The 24,198-nt window shown below is 49.0% G+C and overlaps 7 protein-coding genes; 1 reads left to right on the top strand and 6 right to left on the bottom strand.

Moving 5' to 3' along the window:
* Window positions 1-116: 116 nt before the first annotated feature.
* On the top strand, window positions 117-1,598 carry FFUJ_01182 (related to transcription initiation factor TFIID subunit; the record flags this gene model as incomplete). The annotated part of the gene is made up of 1 exon (XM_023581584.1): window positions 117-1,598. One exon carries the CDS (start codon window positions 117-119, stop codon window positions 1,596-1,598), a length of 1,482 nt encoding a protein of 493 aa, XP_023424361.1.
* A 465-nt stretch (window positions 1,599-2,063) lies between these two features.
* Window positions 2,064-3,899, bottom strand: FFUJ_01183 (uncharacterized protein; the record flags this gene model as incomplete). The annotated part of the gene is made up of 1 exon (XM_023581573.1): window positions 2,064-3,899. The coding sequence occupies one exon, from the start codon at window positions 3,897-3,899 to the stop codon at window positions 2,064-2,066; it is 1,836 nt and encodes a 611-aa protein (XP_023424360.1).
* A 2,705-nt stretch (window positions 3,900-6,604) lies between these two features.
* FFUJ_01184 (related to kinesin motor protein) lies at window positions 6,605-9,481 on the bottom strand (the record flags this gene model as incomplete). XM_023581562.1 has 2 exons in its annotated part: window positions 6,605-8,706; window positions 8,752-9,481. 2 exons carry the CDS (start codon window positions 9,479-9,481, stop codon window positions 6,605-6,607), a joined length of 2,832 nt encoding a protein of 943 aa, XP_023424359.1.
* A 5,618-nt stretch (window positions 9,482-15,099) lies between these two features.
* On the bottom strand, window positions 15,100-16,194 carry FFUJ_01185 (uncharacterized protein; the record flags this gene model as incomplete). The annotated part of the gene is made up of 1 exon (XM_023581550.1): window positions 15,100-16,194. One exon carries the CDS (start codon window positions 16,192-16,194, stop codon window positions 15,100-15,102), a length of 1,095 nt encoding a protein of 364 aa, XP_023424358.1.
* Window positions 16,195-16,595: 401 nt separating this feature from the next.
* On the bottom strand, window positions 16,596-20,061 carry FFUJ_01186 (related to sulfate transporter; the record flags this gene model as incomplete). XM_023581539.1 has 5 exons in its annotated part: window positions 16,596-18,238; window positions 18,296-18,842; window positions 18,892-19,034; window positions 19,084-19,773; window positions 19,836-20,061. The coding sequence occupies 5 exons, from the start codon at window positions 20,059-20,061 to the stop codon at window positions 16,596-16,598; spliced, it is 3,249 nt and encodes a 1,082-aa protein (XP_023424357.1).
* A 1,345-nt stretch (window positions 20,062-21,406) lies between these two features.
* Window positions 21,407-22,163, bottom strand: FFUJ_01187 (probable PSF1-part of GINS, replication multiprotein complex; the record flags this gene model as incomplete). XM_023581528.1 has 3 exons in its annotated part: window positions 21,407-21,500; window positions 21,561-22,084; window positions 22,137-22,163. The coding sequence occupies 3 exons, from the start codon at window positions 22,161-22,163 to the stop codon at window positions 21,407-21,409; spliced, it is 645 nt and encodes a 214-aa protein (XP_023424356.1).
* A 661-nt stretch (window positions 22,164-22,824) lies between these two features.
* Window positions 22,825-23,845, bottom strand: FFUJ_01188 (probable EFB1-translation elongation factor eEF1beta; the record flags this gene model as incomplete). XM_023581517.1 has 4 exons in its annotated part: window positions 22,825-23,054; window positions 23,106-23,488; window positions 23,695-23,734; window positions 23,806-23,845. 4 exons carry the CDS (start codon window positions 23,843-23,845, stop codon window positions 22,825-22,827), a joined length of 693 nt encoding a protein of 230 aa, XP_023424355.1.
* Between the last annotated feature and the right edge of the window lie 353 nt (window positions 23,846-24,198).

Raw genomic sequence — 24,198 nt, 5'->3', positions numbered from 1 at the left:
TCAGTGAGGTTCTGTACCCTTTCTTCCCCCCACAACAGAGTCACAAGGAACGAATGCCATAGTTTATCCTCGCCTGGATTGAGCATCGTGAATACCTTAAGCTCTCCATTTGCAGCATGTCGACACCGACACCAAAGGATGGCCAACCACCCGCAAAACCTCGTCTGAAGCTCAACGTTAGCCGGTCTTCGTCTTTCGTCGCCGATGCGAATGCGACGCCTTCCGTCTCGGTCCCGGCTGGGCCAGCTGCTCCGACTCCAACTCCGACGGAAGGTAGCCGCAAAGTGAAGCTCAAGATCGGAAAATCGCAACCCTCAACGCCTGCGGAACAACCCCCAGTGAAGACGAAAGCTGGCCGACAACCCAAGCCCACACAGAAACTCGTCGAGAGCAAAAAGCGCGCACACGACGAACTAGATGATGAGCTAGGCTCGGCGCATCCAACAACAAAAATAAAACTAAAGCCAACGAAGTCAGGGCTCACTCCAACGGTCGTGGTGAAGCCAAAGGGACGCGCACCAGTACATCCGCCAGGAGATGGCTATGATTCAGAGGCGAGCGATCGGGAGAAGGATCCATCGATAGAGGAACAATTTGTCCTGAGGATGCTACCAGGAGAGCACTGTGACTATGTGCGCTCGTGCATGGAGAATGGCAAGATGGGTGTTCCTCGGAGCCAGGGAGGAGCAGACATACAACTCAGATTCTTTGAAGAGGATTCTCGAAGGGCGGTCGTGTCAGTAAAAGGCCAACCATTTGCTGCTGTTATGGTGGACCTGCCTACAGTTACAGAAGCGATGAAGACATGGGATCGCAAATCATTTCTCAAGTCTGCAGACATCTGCCAAATGCTTTTGGTTTACCAGAAAGTTTCCAACGAAGCTGAAGCAAGACAAACACCTCTACCAAGTATGATCGACCAACACTTCAAATGGCCACACGGCCTAACACCGCCGATGCACGATTGTGTGAACCGGCGATTCGCCAAGACCATTAGTCGAAAGGAGATTGAGGATAAAGAAGCAGAAGTCGAACGCCTGCTTGCCGAGGATGCTAAAGCCGGCTCTACGCGCTGGGAATGGGTCGACGAGAGCAAAGACGAGGACGAGGACGGCGGGGACGAGGATGCCGAAGGCGATATGGATGATGATGGTATGGACTACTTCCAGAGCCAAGATGTATTCGGAGACGGCGACGATGACCTTGCAGCCGATCTGGAGGCCGCTTTCGGGGAAATGGGCGATGAAACTCCCGCTACCGGTATGGATGCTCCAACGCCAATGACAACCACACAGGCCAATACCCCTGCGCCCCTCCAAGATAGCATTGAGTCGGATGAGTCTGAGGAAGTTTCGGATGATGATGATGACGACGATGACGATGAGGATCTGGACGAGGATGCTCGAGCCCAGCGCGACGAAGAAAAGGGCGTCAAGTCTTTCATTAACGACCTGAAGAACCAGCTTACCAGCAAGCAAGAAGAACTGGCCCGTACTACAAACAAGATCCTCCGGACTCGTATTGAGCAGACCATCAAACAGCTCAGGGCAGAGATTGAGCTCAAGAACTCATCTATCGGTATCGAGACAGATGACTGATGAGGGAGCAGAAACCAGTCCATGGTGTATATTAGTTGCTGGGAAGGCAGCTGGGTTTGTGGTAGGTAGACGGCGTTTAAGGTGTAGCCCAAGATCTGGGCAAGCGATGATTTGATTCTGGATTTGGACCCTAAAAATACCACATTGACTATTGCTCAACCAACTGCTAGTAAAGCTTTCATACCTCACAAGATGCCCCATTGTCTGCTTGCTCACTGATGTGAAACATTATCTTATACACCAGGATGAAGATAGAGCCCAAACACACTTAAACACCATCTTTGTAATACATTTTTATTGAGTAAAAGAGGAAAGATTGGTATCTCATTGCTATCCAGAATCAACGCCAGCCAACACCATCCTATGCTTGTGCCATCAAGTACATCTTACCGTTATCCTTATGCCCCTTTAGACTTTTCACACAAGAGAAAGCATTCGATGAAAGAGTGAAAATTTGTCTTTAGCTCACCAGTCGATCCCTGCCCAACCATACGTTCCATCGACGTTATGCCAGCCCCCATTTTCCATGCTATCCTCCCATCCCATCATCACGGCCAGTAGGCGGCACCCTGAAGCACTCACGGTGCAAACAATCTTATCACTCGACTCCGAGAGAACGGCCAGATCCATCATGTACGCTCGGCCGACGAGACTACGGAGTCGGAGCGTTTCTTCAGAAGGCGGTGCCATATGTCTGGCTTCTTCATTCACACCATCGACATTGACTCCTGCTGGTGCTTCAGCCGCATTATTCTTGCTTTCAACACCAAGATTCCAGAAAAGGGGAGCAAAGAAACCACCCTCCCAACCAAACGTGTTTTCAACAAAGTTATTTAGTGAATGATGATTGCCACTTGCGCGGGCAATCGCACCCTTCGAAGCTAAACGAATTCGATCTTGGGAAAGGATGGTATGAGAAAACTCAGGCTCCTCATGAACTGTGGGGTCGTCCGAAGCCAGGAGAGTAATATGCCGGCGTTGCGTGTTATCTTCCATTCCTGTCATGTTGTAGTACTCGTCCACATAACGGGTGACTTGTTTAAGGTAGACATCAGCCGGGATATAGGTATCGCGATATTGAAATTCGAGTGGATGTTGATCACCATGACGAACGTGAAGCCCAATGATGGGTATATGCGTCATGAGACTACCCTCGGCGTTGGCTTTTGCTTGAATTGCAGTCACACGCTCATCGACATAAGCCTGATCCTCATCACTCAAGATAAACAGATCCTCATATCCAATACGAGCCAGTTCGAAGAGATCCCGCAATCCATCCTCGGTTCCTGCAACTCGATGGTTTTGGGCCAGCAGCGCCGGGAATACCTCCTTAGCTGTAGCAGAGGAAACGACCAAGTGGCGAGCTTGGAAAGGACAAGGAACCATGTGGTGTCGAGGAGGAGGACGACAGTCAGGGACAGGAGGAGCTTCGAAAATCTCGGTCCAGGGTCCGTAGGCCCAGCGTTTATCCACAATGAAGAACTCACGATCAAGTTGCTTTGCTAGTCCGTAGAAGGTCCACAGCATCATGAGTGTGTTGCCAAGGCCAGCATCTGAGGATTCCAAAACAAAGGTCATGGTGCTTTCGCACACCGGCTTATGCTTCAAGTGCTTTTTATCCACGCCAACAAATTTGCCCTTATTTTTGGCACGAATGCCCTTGTAGGGTGCTAGAAGGCCTGATCTCTCAGCATCATACACGTCGATATAGTATTCATCTTTAGCATCATAGCTGATGATGGCCTTTTCGGTGATCGGGGCCTTGTGATGAATATCTCTTGCCCGGGAAGAAACCTCTCGACATTGACTGCCCATCTCTGCATACTGGTCCATAGTCAAGGGAAAGTCCCCGTTTGGTGGTATAAAGACGGTCCACTTCGAGCGACCCTTGATGTCGTTGATAAGAATGGGCGTGGGGAAATCTGGAAAGGCATCTTGACCAACCATCTCAAACTCCTCTTGTCCAAAATAAGGCCAGACTGCCGCTGGAATGGCATCTGGATTCTGAAAAGCCAATGCCACAAGGTATGTGATCGAGAGCAGGATACCGAGAAGGAAAAGTCGTCGAAAGACTCGGCTCGGTCGAGCGACCAAGATCTGGCTCGAGGTCCTCTTTGGAGGTCGAGGTACCAGAGCTGGAAGTGCTGGAGAGGCAGGCGGTGAAAAGAATAGGTGGTTGAAATTGAAACGGGATGAAGTTGATGAAACAGGCCCACGATCTTGGGCGTTGTAAGAGCTAGCTCGGCGCAAGTTCAGTGCTGGCGGCACGACCAGCATCTTTGATTGAGTTGGACCAGACATCATGGAATTGTGTGAAAATGAAGGTATGTACGCGAGAGAATCAAGCAATATGAAAATAAAGTTGCCAGTCGAGAACCCAAAGCTGGTACTATGGAATTGCGAATGTAACGATGAAGGATCCGGTGGACGACAAACCAGGTCGAAGAGAGCGGATTGGGCTGAAAGGAAGGCCTAAGACTGTTTGCTTTGCTTTGCCAGTTTGTGTAACACAAGAGAAAATTGCCCGTATTCCTTTAATGGTGATCGCAAGTGCTCTCAAACGGACGTTTCAGTGGATGTTCTTCATCTGGCTTTGGTAGACCTAGATGAAAGCCAGCCGTTGAAGTCGCCCACCCAGTCACGAACAAGGCAGTGAAATATGTCCCAAGATAAGTAGTAGAATCGAAACCTGAATGGGCGAGTAGCCAAATGTTCAGAATAGGACAAAAATGGAACGCAAGGTAAGGAAAGGAATGTGTAACGAATCGAATAAAAGCTCAAGTTGCGAGTGTAGACATCAAGCCTTGGACCTGCACTGCAAAGAACAAGAGAAGAAGAAAGATCCCCGTGGGGCACCAAGAAAGGGAAACAAGAGTTCTAGATTTTAGACGTTGAGGATATGAAATCCTTCGGATCATGGACTTGAAAAGAAGACGAAGACCGGATGGGGCTCGGCCCACGACAGGGAGTACCCTGGATGGGAAGCAAGTCCGAAGCAACACCTGCTGCGGGATGCTTCGAGCACGGATAAAACATCAGATTAGGGAGGCAATGTCCAAAAAGCATGGATAGGTACATACCCGGTATGTCAAGTATATTCCAACAGACGAGAGCTGTACACTTATTGAAGTCAAAATGTAACTAGAAGGACAAGGCATGGTTTGGTCAACGTTGCTCCAAATCTTATCACCTCCATACTCATCAAACTGTATAACATCCCGTTCCTCGGACCGTTGAAAAGAGAAAGCATCGCAAGCTAAGCTTAGTCCGACAGTCGTGTCGCACGCACTGCGTGGGGTTCTTCAAAGGCAGCGGACGAAGGAACGCCAGGGTTTGACCATGATTTACCTCAGACTGATTACGCAGGCAGGGGCACAATATGCTATACACAAAAGTGCTTTCCGCCATGTCATCATAGAATCAACAGGAAACATATCGTGTTCCGGTTGCCGACGATCATCACATGGGCCGTCAGATCTTGCGCCGTTTAAGCTGGGAGCTGTTACAGATGCTTGGGAGACAGCCAACTGTGTGGCGGCGCTTCACGCAAGCATTGAGGGGATGAAATGGCGATGGGCTTGCAGGCGGCCCATCAACCGCCAGACAAAAGCTGTCAACCGGTATGTGGTGGCTAACAGCCGAAACAGCTACGCAACTCTTCCTACGTGACACTCTAGCTCAAAGCACTTTCAGCCCTTTCATTCGCGGATTCTTCGGTCCTTGACAAACATTGTCACCAGCTAATAAGCTGCTCTTACGAGGTCCGAGAGCCTTCCACCCTAGTCCGCGCTTCTGCAAGGTACAGCTCCTTGCCCGTCTTGACAGGGGTAGAAATAATGCCGGGGTTGCTCGGGTTTTCGCTAATTTCAGACCTGTTTCAGATTAAAGAGCTTCAACCGGCCAAAGCCAATGAGAAAGAGTTATCCTCGTACCCATTCAGCTTCCACCTGGTGATAACTTAAACGGCTACACGAAGTTAACCCAACCAAAAACAAGAACTAATCGAATATCTTGGGCTTAATGTTTCAACCATACCACAGCAAGAAACAAAGAAGCTCCCCGATGTTTCGAAGACACATCCTTCATGGGGCTGAGTAAACCAATCATGTCAAATTAGGAACGGAAGCTGATAGAAACAATATGCCGTGCAAGCTACTGGAAGCTTCTTTCTCCTCGTGTTTTATGTTTGTGTGAGAAACAATCTCGGGCCCTAGCACGAGGATTGTGTGAAGTTGAAGTCGTCTGACTCGATAGTCGTGCCACTATAAAGCTTTGGGCACTAAAAGATTTAATGCGATGTGCCTTATCAGGGTGCTTGTTGTTCTAGTAACCTCGGAGCTCTAGAAGCCTGTGTCTCAATGCAACTTTGAAGCACATCACATCCAAGTTCGTATCTTGGAGGGCTCTGATCACACACGCAGCCGTACACATCATCAACTTACATGTCACATATCTCTCTCATCGTTATTGAGGCCCGAATGTCAGAATTCCTTCATTCTTATCTCTCTGCCTCATGCTTTTTCGTTCCCCATCATTAACTACCTGCAACAGCCAAGTGCTGCATCCTGATGTTGTTGTCAAATCTCCCACTCTCAACTCATCACGGTATAAGTACATAACTAAGCTCTCTTCCCCAAAGAATAAAGTAAAACGAAGGTAACAATGCCCTGTCAAAACGGTGGTTGCCCGCTTCCTGGCACAAAGGAAATTGTCCGCAAAACACAAACGGGCTCTACGGTTCGCTGTTTCTCACCAAGTCCCTAAAATAAACATAAAATGCGGCCGCTTGCATGAGCCAAGGCGGAATGTCTTCTTGATCATTCCGTTTCCCTTTTCTCTCGCCCAGCGACAAAAGAAAGTGTAATCGGGTATAACGCAAATAAACCCCCTTTTCCCGCAAGAAACAATACCAATTTCCTTAAACGCCTGTATGCTCAATACGTCTCCGACCCGATTTACTCCAGAAAGGGGGCGATATGATGAATTCCTCGACTTTGTATCATCTTCTATGCCTCTGCCGGCACGTCTTTGCGCTCCTCAGGGGGATTCGGCGTGGGAGTTCGTCGTAAAGGCTCAAAGTTGGGTTCTGCCAAGGAGTCCATCTTCTGTCCACCCGCCAAGCGTACGCTACCTCGCTTGCCACGTACCACCTGGCCTCTCTCAACCCTATCTTGTAGCATCTCGTCCAAAAGATTATTCATCTCGTCAACACCTCGGGTTCGCTTCTTTTCCACCTCCACTGGTTTCGCGCCGCTGGCTACGTCAGGATGGGCCTCTTGTTGAGGAGGCGGAGAGCGAGGCTCAACAGTTGCTTCGGCTGTGTCGCGTGACCGTGCTGCACTTCTCAAAGCAGCCAACATTCTGTCCTTATCGTCAAGTCTTGCTCGAAGATCTGCTATCTCGGAGTCTTTTTCCCTCAAGGCAGCAGATACGCTGTGATCTTCTCCGACCATAATAGCTTTATTTGGGGCCGCAAAACCCACGGATGCCCGACTAGAGCTCGCGCGACGTGCTTGAAGAAGACGCTTTTCTAACGTCGCAATATATCGATTCTTGTCTGCGAGATCGGCTTGTAGGGCACGATTCTGAGCCGTCAAGGAGGCTGTACCGTCACCGAATTCGCCAGCACTATCATCTTCAACGTCTCCAACTTCATCTCCGATCTTCTGTCCACCACTAGAACGACGCCCGATGGTCGAAGATGCCGATGTCATAGATGATGTACGTTCCATCAGTGGTTTACCACCCACAGAAGTGGCAACTGACGAGCGAATTGATGCTGGCAATGATATCTGCGAGAACTGGGAAAACCGGGCGTATTGTCCGAGAGAGCTTATTGACACATTGGAATTGACACCGATGGACTTTGAGCTGAGAATTAGGCGGTTCAGATGGTCGATTCGTTCCTTCAGGGCTGTCCGGGCGAGTTGCATTTCAAGAATTTGCTCCTCGTGTCGCTCCGCAGCCTCAGCTTCTCTGGCCTTTTCTTCCTCTTCGTTGTGTATCTTTTCTTCCTCCACCACTTCCCCCTTGTTCTTTTTTGCTTGAGACTCAAGTTGCTGGCGCAATTCCGAGATTTCCATGCGATATCGCTCAAGCAGAACTCTAGCTCCGCCTTCGCCACCAGCTCCAAGAGCTTCCTCGGCCTTCTTTGCATGACTGACGATATTATTCTTGGCTCTCGAGGCAAATTTGAGGGTATTAATCGTTTCCAGGGTGTGGTTGTTGGCCAAGGCCGCGCTATTACCGGCTCCGATCTGTATCGTGCAAAGAATACTCACTAGAGAATTCCCAGATAAAGCTCCCTGCAGCAGCCGAGTGAGTTTGCTATCGCGATATGGAAGATGCTTCCCTTCCTTGTCTGTACCCTTTGCTTCTTTCTCCTTCCACTCCGAAAGTTTTGAAATAACCGTGCCCAGTGTGAGCAGACTCTTGTTTATATGAGCACCTTCTTGTCTACGCTCTTTAGATTCAGCGGCCTTCTCGGAGCCAGCCAGGTCGATTAAGCTGAGTGTTGATACTCGCACGCCACCAGGCAAAAGGCCAGACCGCTTACCCTCGCCCGCAGCTGAAACACCTGGTATTCTCTCCCGAGACTCCACAACAATCTGAACGACTGCATGGCTTCGTGAACTCCGAGCGTTGAACTGTGTGCTGGCGGTTCTTCGAGCTTGGTCACCTCGTGCAATGACTCGCAGCAACTGTGTAGGGCTCTGGACAATCTCCTCCTTCAGCGGGGTGGCATACACACCGCGCTTGCTGTCTTCGCGTAGCTTAATCTCTTCTTGCTGTGCACCTCCTCCAACGCCGTTCGCAATGGGCATACTTAATAAATCATGGATTTTTTCATTGTAAATCTCCAGATAGCTGACTCGCAGCAAAAATTCTCGTGATGGCGTTTCTCGGATGTATGAAAAGATATCGGTGATGGCCAGTGGAATCACGCCTGGAGATGAAGCGGTTCCTTGCATAGAAAATGTCTTTCCGGTTCCGGTCATACCGTACGCAAAGACAGTACCATGGTAGCCCTCCATAACCCGTCGGACTAGTCGTTTCGCAATATGGTCGTATACTCTGGAGTTATTGTCATGTGTCGTGAAAACATTGTCTAAGATGTCAGTCTAGGCGGGACTTCATTTGCTTGGGTACATACCATAGTAATGGTCACCACCATCCTTCCCTCTGAATGAGATGAGCGACTTGCGCCCATCGACCATCCACTCGCCCTCAGGGCTCCCGTTGTTTCCGTTAGCGTCTGGCCGAACCCTGACACTTACAACGACATTCCCCTTGCCATCATGTTTGGATGCTCGCTTGTCATTTGAAGCATCGGGTTTCTGGCTTGATCCTTCCGCGGGGTCATCATATGTCGTGGCTGATGTCGAATATGAATCTTGTGCTGAAGAACTACGACTTTGAGGTGGTGACGCAACACTGATCAAGCCGTCTGACATGCGTACACTCGTAATCGACTTTCCTTCCCCGCTACCGTTAAGGAAGCTTGGTGTGCTCGAACTCATTGTGCTGTACATGGATTCCTTTGCGGCTTTTGATGGCTTCCTTGTCGATCGGGGCTTGTCTACGGCCCTTGGACTAAGCGGAACGCCGCTGCTTGAGCGTGTGTCTCCCCTGGGCGGTTGTGGGAAAGAGTTGATGCTGACACTCTTGCGGAGAGTCTTTCCGGGACCATTGACACCAGAGCCAGTCCTTGGCTGTGGGAGTGCGGCTGACGGTGCTGGGCCTGGGGGGGCCAGGCTCATTGTCGATGGCGTTCGAAGACCGGATCGCGGTGTGCCTGGGGCTGATCTGATCGAGGCTGTGGGCGAGGGGATATTTCCTGTACTCTTGCGCGTCTTGCTCACTGGCAGGGCCGGCAGTGCCATATTGGGAGGCCCAACTGAAGGCCGAGACGGGCGCGGCAATGTTGTCGTCATTGTAACTTGAGATCGAATGTGCAACAATAAAAAAGCAATACAAGGATTCGAATGCGCGCAGGCTCGAAATCGGAGGCCTGGTGCAGTGGCTTTTTAGGCGTCCTGAAAGGCCGGTCGGTCCATTAACAAAGTGAACTGGAAGGAGAGGTCGGACGACTTCGCTCGATTAATGTCACCCTCCAAGGTTTGAGCGTCGAAAGTAATATCAGAAGAATGTCGCAAAACGTGTGGATTCTAGTCCTTCGTAAGGATGGCCTAGTTTGGTTGATCAAGGGAGTAATAGATCGGTGGAACGCGGGAAGCTGCGCGCAATCGGATCTATGTCTGTGTGGTATCGACTTGGCTGTGTATTGTCAGTGACTTGAGAAGGGACGACGCAATAGCGCATAACAGTGTAGAGATTCTAGCTCTAGCCAGCACAATGAAAGAAAGGGATCGATATTGGAAAGAAGCAATTTTCAAGATAGAATAAAACCGCCAGCAACGTACTCGGCCGTTGAATTCTTTGAGGGGAGGATTGAAATGGAAAGGGGGTGGCATATGAGAGTGTTCCAGGTGCTGTCTTCGAAGTAGCAACGCAACAGGAGCCAGAAGTGAACCCTTACCCTTGATAAAAAAGCAAACCACAGAGAGCAAGGACAAGCAAGGCTAACGTTAGTGTACCTCGACTAGCGCGGCGGGTAGCCTTGGTTGAGCACGGTGACGATGGCAACCTCTGACCTCTTGCGTTGCAATAATCGAGACCGGGAAAAGACACAGACCAAGACCGGGACAAAGCGGGCAGTCGACTGTGAGCTGGAGACCGTGGACCGAGTCTTGATTCAAGAGCTAGCAGACAGTATTGGGCGCGGAAGCGAGTGATAAATGGAGTCTGGCGTCGATCGCAGCTGAGAAGAACAAGGACAAAAGGAGGATCGGTTTCAGTAATATTGTGTATGCATGACACAGACACATACAGCTGAGATTACCGTGTGAGGTGCCGTGTTTGCCTTGCCCAGACCAGTGTTGATGTGGGGAGAAAAGAATTGAAAGAAGCCGTCGAGGTCAGTCGAGTTTGGGGTGGAGGTCAATGGCTAGACAACTGGGATGGAGGTTCTAATGCAGTCACCACAAGCGCGGCGCAAGCACGGAGAAGAAAGTGAGGGAATGAGTGGCGTGACGTATAGAATAAAGACAAGGGAGATTCTTGGTAAAGGGTTATCAGACAAGAGCAATAAGAAAAGAGACATATGACTCCCACATAATGGAAATGAAGAGAGTAAAGGAGACCCCGATCCAGACAATGACGAACGCGGTAGAAAGTTGGATGAGAAGCCTACCTCAATGTGCCTGGGCTGAAAACGGCCCGCTTGAGCGCCTGAAGCACTTAGGATTTTAGAGGACTGGTGCACCAAGTTGAGGACTGATGCGTTCCAACTGAAGCGCCGACAGCACTAGTGTGGGGGTGTTCAGTAAACCTTAAAGCCTATGGATCTACAGTATGGCCAGCAATGTTTGCTTGAATAATTAGTAAATGTTTACTCCGTACGAATATCGTGGAGAGATCCCAGACTTTGTGTCTTCGGAGGCCTTTGAATGCATCTAGATTGGATGCGAGCATGCATCCTGTTACCGCAAGGGCTTCGAGGATGCCACTCTGCCACTGCAATGCTAGAACAAAGACTGTTGTAATTACGATATGCAAGCCCAGGTCACGTCGTCGAGTAACATTGCATGCTAAAAACTCGATTGGCCCGGGGGGCACGGTCTAAAAAGTCCCCCAGTCAAGATAATGAGCTCGCCTTTACGGAACAAGCCAATCAGAGTGTCTTGCATGGACGCTTGAGGATATCTTCCCCGGCTGGTCTTGTAGTCTACGACCATTGTGGTTAGACTGGGGAGCAGAAAAGAAAATATAATCAGGCTGACCATCATAATGCTGTTGTGAAGACTGTAAAGATCCAGGGAACACGGTTCATTCTCAGAACTGATATCCCTGGCTCCCCTCTTCCCATCAAAAGGAAGGTCCATCCAATTGTTATACATGGACCCGAATCTGAACCTTTTCCCTCTCATAAGATTCTTCTACTAATGCAATAGAATGCGCCAAGTAAGATACTAAAGGACGGCCCGGAAGTTGCCCTTATTAACAACAGAACAATCCACAAGTTCGTCGGGTAACTGCGTCGTCGATCGCACCGACAGTCATGTACCGACCGAGCTGTACCTTACCAAGCCTGGGAGCTTCTGACTGAAATCACCCACTTCCCCCTCTATTGGGTCCTTGCGAGGAGGCTACGGCACCTGTGATTTAGCTCCCGGCACCCGAGCAACCTCAAACAGCTAACGCAGGTACTACCGCTTGTGCCTGGTTAGAATAGCAAAACTTGGTCCAGAAATGGAGGTTTATTTCGAACATCGTCATACTCTTACATACCTAGGTAGGTTGTAGTACCTATCTTAGTAGATTTACTTAGGTACTAGATACTAAATTTATAAGGAGGGCAGCGAGATACGGAGTACTAATAGGACCTAATGAACGCAACAACCTGGAATTGCACCACTTGAGGTGGCATTGGATCTTGCCCAAGGGTGTTTGCTCACGGGCACTAATATCAGTAAACTTTTATGTTTCATATCCAGCTCCTTGCTCTTGAGCTGAGAACTCCCCATCACTTTGAATTCCAAGCCTTTTCTTGGGTGTTGTCTTAACATAGCGCACAGCAATGCTCCCTCCTTTGCGTATGCATATGTATCCGTACCTACTGACTTACCCATATGGATATCAAAGTACTAATCCAAGGTACTGCGTACATACTAAGGTAGATTGCCCAAGCGTCGTTGTCTCAACCTCTCAATGGCGTCGACTCCTTGCACCACGACTTGCTCCCCTGCCAACCTTCAAGGGCATCAATGGCCTGCTCCCAACCCAGCGCGTTAGCTTAATTAGCCTCAAGTTGGTCATAACAGCCGGTCGCCCCTTTCCGTGTAGGGATTGGACCCTTTGCAATATTTTTTGCTCCTTGTTGGTGGAGCGCTATTACCAACTGCTTCGATATTCGATCGTATCAACCACAATGACACCTACCAAGAAAGGCATCTTCGGATGTGGCAGATCCCACATCAGACGGTGATGAGTGTCGTCTTTGTCGACTCGTCTCTTGTACTCCGTACTGTCTTGTCATTACTCATTCAAAAGCATGCACCGGGGACTTCAATCTTGGATTGTCCATGAGGCGATTCAATAATCCTTACGCACAGCGAAGTACAGTACATACTGTAGTGCTGTACCTGCATACAGCTACGGAGTACAGAGGGACCCTTTATTCAAGATTTGGCAAATTCCATGGAGCGGAGTGTCTCAATAATGAGACCCTTGCCGAGAATGCCCCCACTGCCCAGCTTATAACCTATCCTATGGACAAGCAAACTTATAGGATAGGTGTTGGTTGATGATTAACAGCCTAGACATTGCAAAAGCGTTGATCATGAATACAGCGTCTTGCATGCAGGCCTGACCGAACAACACAGGACTCGATGCTACATCAGATCGGAACAGTCCCAAACTCAGATACCAGATGGGAGGGCTCCAAATCATATTCAAACAAAATAACGGTGTGGAATTGTAAAGAAACATTCTCACTGGAATGGCGCCTTCCGTCAGACAGTCTTCAGCTTTGGCCCTGTCCCGATGTTGTGGGAGCAAACTCATGGCATTTTGACAGGCTCATCCATTATTGGTCTGAACATCAGATACCATAAACTGCAATTTATTTGCCCCTGGCCCGTGGTCCTCCAGTTTGCATGGCTCATCAATAGGCTTCCAGGGACCCTGTCTGTGCCCCTTTCACGGTTCACCGGGGCCCCAATGCTCCATAACTGATAGCGCGGTTGTGGTTGAGCCACAAGCTTCTGTTAAATCGCCGTAGACCTATAGATAGGACTCAACTTTATCACAGAATTACAACCCATTTCTAGCTGCACATCTTGTCACATCGGCAGCATGTTGCTTGGACATCAATGGTGGATAGTGATAGTCCTACCGATCAGCTGAAAATGCGTTTCTTCCGGACTTACTACATATGCCCGACTACCATGTTGTCAAGCCCGTTCCGAGGATGAAAACATGCACACTTGCAAGGGTGTTCTCGATTTGCCCATCCTTCCGATGTGACAGCCTCGCTCACTTGCTTCGAGGGTTCCACCATCAACGGTTCTTTGACGGCCGTTGCACCGGTCTTAACGAATCACTCACCTACGTAGTAAGACTCATCTCGCTCTTGGTACCACGAGGGTCTTCTCCGCCTATCATGAAATCTCGATGGGACGTGGATTATCACTTTAATTCCCGGTCGAAAATCGCATTGGTTTGTTCTGTGGAGTTAATCTCCTAGTACTTCGCAACATGCTCTCTAAAAGCTGACATCTGAGCTCGTGCGATTTTTGTCAACTGCATATGCATGATGATTTGTTACCAATGATCACTAGTGAGCTTCGATGATAATGTGCTGGTACCTAATGTCACCACCTCATATGGTTGTTGAGACAGAATTGGCTGGACCCAGCCCATCTACAACTTGCTACTCCCTAAACATGCCAGTCTGAACGACTGCGTCAGACTCGCTAGGATCGTGCCCACTCAAGATCAACATTGCATATGCAGACTCTTCCCTTTTCTTTCTCGTTAAAAGTCTGGCCTGGTCTGATCTGACCTTGTCTTGCTTTTGGCTTTCGTGCCTAAGCCATATCAGGTGGAACCCCCCTCGCTTGTCTCAATATTCCCATATGACAACCCCAGTTCAAAGCTCGATGGCAACTGGGTAGGTCATGCCTGATGATTTTAAGCTTTGGAATCAATCCTATGAGGCATGAAGATAGCAAACTTTCTCTTCCAATGAACGAGCTCTTTTGTACCTATGGAGAGCAAACCGTGTGTACATTCCAGGGTTCAGATGAATATGCATATGCTGCCCGGCTTGATCGCAAGCTCGTCTTGAAAACAGAAATCATTCGTCTTATGCATTCTATCATAAAGTATGAACAGACAAAGAGTCCAAAACCCCGAACATTAGTTAACGAACACTTATCCTTGCCCTCGCTTAAACAGAATGTCAGTATTAGATTCAATACCTGCCAAGCGTTCCCTATCACAGTCGGATCACACTTCAATCACAACTGTCACACTTGAAAGCCTCTCCACTCTAATTGGATGTCTCATTGTGAGCGCACTTCATGCATGGTCGTGTAAGTACCCTGCTTATATTAATGCGCCGGCAAAAACTGCAGAGTACTCTGTACTTATGTTCTATTGCAGGTCACATATTGCAGTGTATAATCAGTTGGCCTGGTTGTTGTTGTTGGTAGGTGATTCAATTGGAAAGCCTACGTTTATGGCTTGACTCTACATCTATTAAAACAGAGTGTGCCTTCCCTCTTGGAATCATCAACAGAAGTCCGCTATTATCTCTGCTTAAAGAAAAGGTACAAATGAGTCTCAGAATAAGCTTTCCACGAGTAACACCATAGTCTCATGCGCCAACAAACTGAAAACCGAAAAAACAATGCCGTATACTCTTTGACGCTTCGTGTCAACCTCCCAATGCTCTCACTCCTCTTCCTACGCTTCCCGTCTCAAAAACTTCCACGACGCCCAGCCCTATGGCTTCTCCTAGGACCCAGGACCATTCAACTCCCCAGAATTCCTTCCACCGCGGTCCATAGAGCCCACCGCCTTCAAAGCGCTCCTTGAACCAGCTCTCTGGCCCTTCTCCCCAACGTGTTCGCCGTAGGGAGTCTCGAACCCAGTCCACGGTAGCGGTCGCCAGCTTCAGATGTCGGCCATGACCTGGGACTGATATTCTGAGGCCAGATGGTGTTGAGGCTGCGCGTGTAAGTGTTGGAGCGCCTCCACCGCCCCCAGCAAGATGAATAGCATTTTGGCCGCCAACAGCAGAGGCTGTGCCTGATGCAAAGCGTGAGACATGGTGAATTGACGTCAGCGTCGTTCTATTTTCTGGCCGAATATCGAGAGTACTTTCTGGCGTTGACGGTGTTGAGCTTGTGAGAAAGCCTGCACGAACAAGCTCGTCGGCCTGTGTGTTTTCCAGTGCACCCTTATACAGTATCTGCGTAGTTGGGTTCTCTTTCAGAAAGGCCCTGAATGATTTCCTCGTCTCTTCATGTAGTGATGCTTTTCCTAGCATCTCATTGTAGTCCGTCATCTCTATCAAGGCTTCACCTCCTCCTCCACGTCTCTCAACTCTCACTCTGCGCACGATGCCATTTATCGCTAATTCTGCAAGTTCCCGTTCAACTTTTCCTGGTGAACTGAGAATGGCGTTGAGATGGCCTACGGTAACGAGAGGTGCCGTAGTCGCGCGGTAGTTAAGAATCTCAGCAGTTCGTGTTGAGTTGAAACCTGTTTGAGGCACGGGACTGAACATCCGAGCACGGATGTATCGCATCGCTTGGACGACATCTCGTAAGGTAAGTTCTTCCTCCAAAAGCTTGGTTAGGCCAATGTCGTTGAGTTTATCATGGAACAGATCATTGTCTTGATGCTTGGACTTGGAGGTCGGTCTTCGCGGAGTTGAGTCAGAGCGTTTACGAGAGGGCGGCGATGTCTTTAGAGGTTTGGCAATTCGACCAGGCTTGCCGAGTATAGACCTTATAGTTTGTGGCATGTTGGGTGACTATGTGTCGATGGGAGAGTAACGTTGTCAAGTATAATAACTGAACAAGTAATTATTGTTCAATGTCGTACGCCCTTTGATTCGGGTGGCGAATTGGTGGAGAACTTTAGTGCTCGACTCTCCAAACTGTAGTGGAAGTTAGGTGCCCATCGATACAGAATTCTAGACAGTCATGAGAAAAGAAAACTCAAAGTCAGTGATGAGTGCTTCAATATGCAGGTCAAATTGATGCCTATCCAACTGCTGAACTACCTTAATAAAAAAAAGCTTACGCCGATGTGGCTGACTAACGCTCAAGTTTCGTGCGTGGTGATCCTTTAAATCCCGTCTTGTGAGATTTCGTGGAAGAAACCAATAGCCATGAATTTATACATATTATGGGCCAACTGAACTCAGCCCGCTGTTGTCAATATGTATGAAGTGATAGCACTCATCCTCTCGCTTGTCAGCTTCAGCGATATCCTTAACAGCTCTCTTCCAATTTCTGGTTCCTTCTTCTGGATTCTGTCCCACTGGTCTCGATCCATCAGCCAAACCACACAGTCACGCTCCACGACAGCAGTTGCAGTTCGATCTGTTTCGGAGAAGAAAGGCAGCTCGCCGAGTGTCGTTCCAGCCACGATACTCTCGCAAAGCCAGCCCTGGGGAAGATCATACTCAGCACGTACAATACCGCGTTCCACGAGGTAGAACCCATTGGCTGGCTCTCCACGTCGGAACAGAACAGTTCCAGCAGTTATCTCACGCCGAGAGAAGTAAGAGGCTGCTGGAAACCAAAAGTCCTCATTCTTGTCACTCAAGCCCTGAAAGACCTGGAGCATAAGACGAAGGGGCTCCTTGAAACTTTGCCACTTCTTCGGACGTTGCACTTCCACGCTGCTCAAAGCATCGCGAGCAGCCTCAGCAAGGTGGTTACGACGCGGTGAATTGAAGGGCGGGTCGAAAGAGGAGAAACCAGATGGTTTGTTGGGAGGCACGTCCAGATTCTGGGCTGAATGTGCCGATATACGTCTCAGGGCGTTCATCTCTTCCTGTCTGGCGTACAGAGTCTTTAAAAGTTCATTTTCGCAGCTCTCAAGAGCAGAGTTTAGATTTGGCAGCATCATGACCTCGATACCATCGTTTCCAAGTCCGACAGCTCGTAGGTTGCGACCAAGTTGAGTTTCCGAGTCCACGCCACTCAAAACGAGGACGACATCCTTGTTATCGAGTAAGCGGCTGATGGTGTTGAAAGCCTCACCGGCGGAATAGTCGAGCCCAGTAACGTGCCACATATCAAGAATCAGGAACTTGATGGGCTGCTTAGTGAATGTGCTGTCCTCCAGGAGGCCCCGGATCTTTGCCTCAACGCTGACGATGGTTCCAAAGAAGAGATAGCCTGTAAGCTTTATGATATAAATCTGTCGGCCGACCTCATGCAGGTAATGATGCTGAGAAGGGTTGCGTCGCACAGTGGAGGAAACGATATCTCCAGAGTAGTTTCCACGAATGGCTGACACACGAGAGGTCTGTAGAACCAAGGAAACAAATGCCAATAGTATGCCAACCCCGATACCAACGACAAAGTCATGAATGCCCATGACGAGAACAATTACCACAACAGTCAGATACTCTGCGAGCTTAAGCTTCTTTCGTGGTAGCCACAGAGCTTCAAGCAGTAGCTCGAACCCTAGATCATAGATCAGAGTGCCCACCATCATGACTGGGATGAAACCAATGAGTGATGGACCGATGACCATGACACCAAACGTTGCTGCGGCCAACATATAACCCGCAAGCCGGCTATTACCTCCAGACCGCATAAAGAAAACTGTGTTTGCATAGACCAAGTAATTTTGAATACTACCAAAACAACCGGACAAGAAGTTGGAGTAGCCATGCAATCTTAGCTCCTTGTCAAGATCAGCATGATCCTCGCCGCAGTTTAGGGCTAAGGCAGGGACATTGATCGGGACATGCAAAATGCCAAAGAATGTCAATGCAAGCATAGCAGGCACACATTCGATGACTGCATCCCAGCGTACAAGTTTGAACTCTGAAATAAGTGGTTAGCCTGGTAGTGAAAATAGGGAAGAGAGGGCATGGGACTCACTGTAAAGGGTGTAGAAGTACCACCATGGTTCCCCAGAGGGAGGTCCCTCAAAGATCCAGCCATGGTCGCGTAGTACGTCAACGTCCAAAGAATCTAAGGCAAGGACAAAGAAATAGAAGATGAGGGGGATCGCGAGAATAAAAAGGGGGAGGAAGAATTTGGATGTGATCTTGGACTGGCCATAAAAGAGAACAATGGCGAGGACTAAGGGGACAACCCAGAGAGGGACGGTGGCCGGGTCTGAGAGCTGTTTGAGAGTGTCGAGGTTGTACTGGAGGCTGCCATCTAGTCGAGCAGAAACCTCGAATCCAGTTGCGATCAGGAACCAACCGACACCTCCAATACAGCCAATGAGAATATGTCTGGGAATGAATCCCACCATGTAACCGACTTTGAATCGTCCCATCAAATAGAAGACGAGACCTGTCATCATGGAGCTGACGGAAAATGACACAATTGTGGTGGCGATCACGGCATCAGGGTTATCTTCCCCAACGATATCAGTGATCTTTGCAGCCATATTATGAAAGAACGGAACCACTTCAATCTGGGAAGATGGTTAGCTGGCATTGATTGACTTAGGGGGTGCGACTGACCAGCTCTGAACCCACGGCACCCTTAAAGATACTACCAGATGAGAATGTTATTTGCGAAGCGATAGTGCTGACATAGAAAACAGAAATTCCAGCAGATCCCAGGTGAGAAAAAATTGGCTTTCCCAAAGGGAAGAGGATCATTCCTAGGCTTGTTAGATGCCATGCATAGACTGATCGAACTATAAAACATACCATATGATAGAGCATCCAAGATATTGAGCAGCAGACCAACAGCAACGGCGGGTAGACATGAAGTTGGTGTCGCGATCACATTATTCCAAAGCGCATGACGATCCCACTTCTTGGGGTTGATGGCGACGGCCACTCCTTGGGAAACCCTTTCTTCCATCTTATTGCCGACTTCCACAAGACCACTAAACCATGGTCGTTCAGTCTGGGGCTTTTGACCTTCGAGATCAGAGTATGACCTCCGGCCAGCGGATGTTATCCGAGTGAGCAGAGGGGTCTGCTCCGTAGCATCCTCTGCGTGTGCAACTAGAGGTTGCTCCCCCTCAGGTCGACATGCGTCACCGTTTGGCTCTTCATCCTCGACTTGTGGCTGGTTTGGCGCAATAGATTGGGGAGGAGATCGCTTCAGGAGGTTTGCCAGGACAGACGGCCCCGCATCCGCGTCAGTATCGTCGTCATGGCCATCTGGAGATGGCGGTTCGGAAACTTCAAGGATTGTTCTGGAGGAGCGGGTGTTGTCGGCCGTGGATGAGTCGTCGATAACCTCTGAGTCAATTGAGTCCTGGTAAGAGACCCTTGCACGTTGGAGGACGGTCGAGCTCTGCTGTGTCTTGGGGTCGGAGAGCAAGTAATTCGCAAGCTCTGCAGTATCCTGCCGAACAGATAAAGCGTTCTGAACACTATCAATTGGTGCTGTTGTAGGTGGAGGGATCAGCCGAAAATGCGGGCAGACGAAAGAATGGGATGCGACATACCTAAGCCGTCTCGCACAGAACCATGGATGAAAGATCTGATAGGTTCTCTATGAGCTGCAGAGCTAGAGGACGGTCTTGCAGCGATTGGGACATGGGGACTATGGCCGTGCTGAACAGGAGAAGTTGAAAGCTCGTCGCGTTGCAATTGAGCTTGGTCGCTTTCCGATTGTGAAGCAGCACTCAAAGCCCTTCTCCTCCACGGTGTAAAATTGAGCGGCGACGACATCGTATCGACTTTGGGCGGCTGCAAAGGCACTTATGAGCGCGGGTTGCAGCTCACTTCAGCGCTGTCGCATGAGCGATACACAAGGTCGACGGTCGACTATCTTTCAATGTTTCTTTTCTTTTCTGCTTCACCTCCGGAGTCCAAAAACAAGGGAAATTCAAGCAATAGTGAGCGAGACAATAAACATTCCAAGTGAAGCTTTCACGATAAAGAGAGATGGCGAGGATTTCGTAGGGAATGGAGTGACGAATGCCAACCGCAACCCGACGCAACGCAGCATAGCGCAACTGAATGGCCAGGGCGATCAGAGCGATGTGGGTCGCATCATGACACTATCAAACTTAAGGCTCATACGCCCGCATTAAGTTTTCACAACCAGTCAGTTTACGGGCTATCAAAGGGCAACAAATACATGAAAAACACGCAAAAGTTTAGCTCTGCTGTCACCGGCCAATAAAAGGGCAGCTGGAATATGGCATGTTTTCCTTAATCTTTCATTATAGAGATGTGCTGATGCTACTAGAATCAGGCTTGATCTTCGCACAGCAGAAGTATGTATGTGTTCAGGAATCCTTGTCATGAGCCATGAACTGCATGTCCTGCAGCTTTTTTTTTTCCTTCTGCATAGGCGAAAGATCCGCAAAGACCGCCCGAGAACACACTAACAATCGCCACGGCCTAAAATCATGTCAAACTTGGTCGTAACGGCCGCCGAGACTCGCCGGGCGGGCCGAGTTGGTTAGCGCAAGGGGATGTTGAGGTGAGAAATGATAAGACGCCAATGGTTAGGTAAAACAGGATGCGTGTTTACCTGAGTATCTGTTGTCAATGAGGATCTATTCCTATTTGTGCAACGGTCTATTCCCCAGTTATGATTAAAACTTTACAGAGATATCTACATTTCATGTTGTTCCAGCTTAAGCATTATCAATAAGAAGAAACTTGAGAAACTGGTCCAAGTGCCTCTTTTCCGTAGGATCAAGTAGATCTTAAGACGTATCACATTTGGTTGTCCTCAGGTTGTGTATATCTCCTCACCAAACATATGATGTCTTAAAGTTCCACCATCACTACAACTTTGAGGGGCAAGCATTGCGGAAGACATTATCCATTGAAAAGTGATGGAACCAGCCCTGGACCAATGTATTGGAAAGTCAATGCCCTCCGTGGCTTGCGCACTACATTGAGCTACGAGTTGACGAATTGATGTTTACGAGAAAAGAACATAAATGAATGCGATAAATTGACATGTGATTTTATCAATATTTATGACGCAGGGTATAATACTAGAAAATATGCGACCATCAAGCTCCCTATGTATCACTTGTTCAGACCCCGCTTTCTCTCATCCAAGCTTATGCAAATATCCCTGTGCAATGAGTCTCTCGACGTCCCCTTGGCGTACATAAAACTGACTGTTCTTGGTTAATGTTATAGCCCTGATTCCATGGTCAGTTCATCGCATGAGACGGAAGTGATGTTGAGATTGCGCAACTCACCCGTACTCTGTTTGGATTTCACCTGCATCCTTGAGTACTCGCACGTCGATGAACAAGTCTCGTGGCGGCTCCAGGCTCCCCGTCAGGTCGATGTCTGTCCATTGCCCCTTGTAGGCTGCCAACAGGTCGCTGTACTGTCTGACATACTCCTCTTCTTGAGGGCTGAGACTACTCTTTGATGCATCACTACCGCCCGCACCGGAAGCACTCGCAGGATCCCGTACTTGTTGCCCAGACAGATCTACCACGTCTGATCCATTCCATACCAATTCTTCAAGCTTGTCTGTCCGTGTCCGGTGGTACGCGAGCAAGCAACGCTTGTTCCTTCGCATCGAAAGGTGATTTACTAGCAGAGTGCAAGCAATATCTTGGTCGGCGCTTGGGTCGAATGAGCCTTGAAACGGCTCAAGAAGTTCTGCTACATCTTTGTCCAGGTCTCTCACTTCTCGTGTCACCGCTCGGACAATTTCGGTCTGGTAAGGTGGCAGATGGGTCAGATTTTGAGTTCTTTTGGCGTGTTGGACCTGTCGTCTATATGTCAGATCTATGTCAGGAGTATGTTGGCAAAAGGAATACCAGCTTGTTGCCCAAATCTCCATACATGATGCAGCTGGCCCAGGTCTATGAGCGTGTACGGTATCCTGTAAGCTGCTCTCGGAATTTTCGCATTAATTAAGTAAGGGAAGTGATTGAGGAGGTTCGAGGGCTGCCAGACCGAACTATGGTCCAGACAATGACATCTTTACTTTTGTTTTGAACAGAAGAATTGTTATGTCGCGTTGGTTACGTAGGGGCAGTTGACCGCGACTAGCGAACTGCATGAACACACGCGACAAGTCGAGCTTTACCCCGCTATAATATGGCTTAGAGCGATACGATTCAGTACCTACCTAGGTGGGTATTGAGGTAGGTGCAGGTGGTTGCTATTTGCATCTGAGATCCCTCACATTCCCCTAAGTCAGAGGGGTGTGATAGTAGTGGGGTAGGTACTTTTTTTTTTTTTTTCCTTCTTTCACAAGGTGGATGCTTTATTACATACGAGTGGCTGCAACTTGCGGGGTGAAACATCCTCACAGCTACTGGTAAGAAACATTATACTCAGTCATATTTGTTTTCGTTTTCATAATCTATGGTCGGTACGATGGGGTAGGATTCATGACTTTTCCACCTGTACGTAGCTCATTCGACGTCATAAGATCCCATTGGTCATAAGTCCTCGCCGTCGTGCCTTATCATAATTTTTGACGTAGTTTATGCAGACTTTTTATAGCTTCTGCATGGCAGCAACGTCAGTGGACTGGACGTAATCCTCAAGCTCCTGGATCTCCTCCTCAAGGTCGGCAACGGAAATCTTCTCGTCCTCAACAACCATGTTAATCTGGAGCTTCTTGACACCGAAGCCCACGGGGACGAGCTTGGAAGCACCCCAGACGAGGCCGTCCTTCTCAATAGCACGGACAGCAGCCTCGAGAGCAACCATATCGGTCTCATCATCTAAGCATCGTTAGCATGGGAATTTTGAAAGGATCAAGGGGGGACACATACCCCAAGGCTTGACGTCAAGAGTGACGACGGACTTGGCGATGGTCTTGGGCTTGGCCTCCTTCTTCTTCTTGTACTCAGCAAGACGCTCCTCACGGACGCGGGCGGCCTCCTCATCTTCCTCCTCGTCGCTGCCGAACAGGTCGACATCGTCATCATCACCTCCCTCGGCCTTCTCAGGAGCCTGGGCGGGGTTGATGGTCACCTCTGCGGTCTCAGGGCCGTAGGTGGTGTAGGGGGCGGCAGCATCACCAGGGAGGGTGGCGAACTGGCTCTCGTAGCTAGCAATGTGCTTGTACCATCGAGCGGCATGGGGGTACTTCTCAGCGTCGGGAGCGCTAGAGAGAGCCTTGAAGGTAGCGACATCAGCCTGAGAGGCAGATTGGCTGAGAGGATGTATTAGCACATAATCTCAAATGATTCTTTAAAAACATCGAGTGTTTTGAAAACTGCTCAGAGGTGCACAAGTGCTTGTTGTTTCGTCAAACGGCGGGTCTTGAGTCCGCCTCCGAAACACGGACCAATTTGTCTCATCATAGAAGTTTGAAAAAGGGGAAAGATTGTGTGAGGCTTGGAACGATTCAATACATACCCAACAATGTAAGAGCGGGTGCTCAACCAGCTGTTGAGCACTGATTTCAGGTGTCAGTGTCCATGGTGCGGAAAAGAGCGGCGCAAGAAAACTATGAGGCCAGGGACATACCGGTAAGCCCAGCATCGGAAACGAGATCGGTGAAGCCCATTTTGAAGGATGTGAAAAGTCAAGTCGGAAAGAAGAGAAAGGTCGGGTATTTGTAGAGCTGGGAGAGATGTGAGAAGGAAAATGGGTTGTCTGGTCGATGTCCAGGTGGGGTTTATGAGATTTTTCACCTAATCTGCTTTGACTGGGGCTCACCACTGAAGACTAAGTGAGGGGCGGAAAAAGTAACGGATTAATTCTCTCCGCTAGCCGCTCCATGAGCGTCATTGAGCTCCCAAAGGCGTAGGTGGGTCCGAGCTTCCTATCTTAGGTAACTCCATTCTATACATATCACAGCTGGACGACGTAAGAGCTTCTGCCGCCTTGTGAATCAAGTCGTTGTATAACCTTTTCCCA

Source organism: Fusarium fujikuroi, chromosome FFUJ_chr01, assembly GCF_900079805.1.
Source record: "Fusarium fujikuroi IMI 58289 draft genome, chromosome FFUJ_chr01".
Classification (NCBI taxonomy): domain Eukaryota; kingdom Fungi; phylum Ascomycota; class Sordariomycetes; order Hypocreales; family Nectriaceae; genus Fusarium; species Fusarium fujikuroi.
This window is presented reverse-complemented; position numbering and strand designations above follow the sequence as displayed.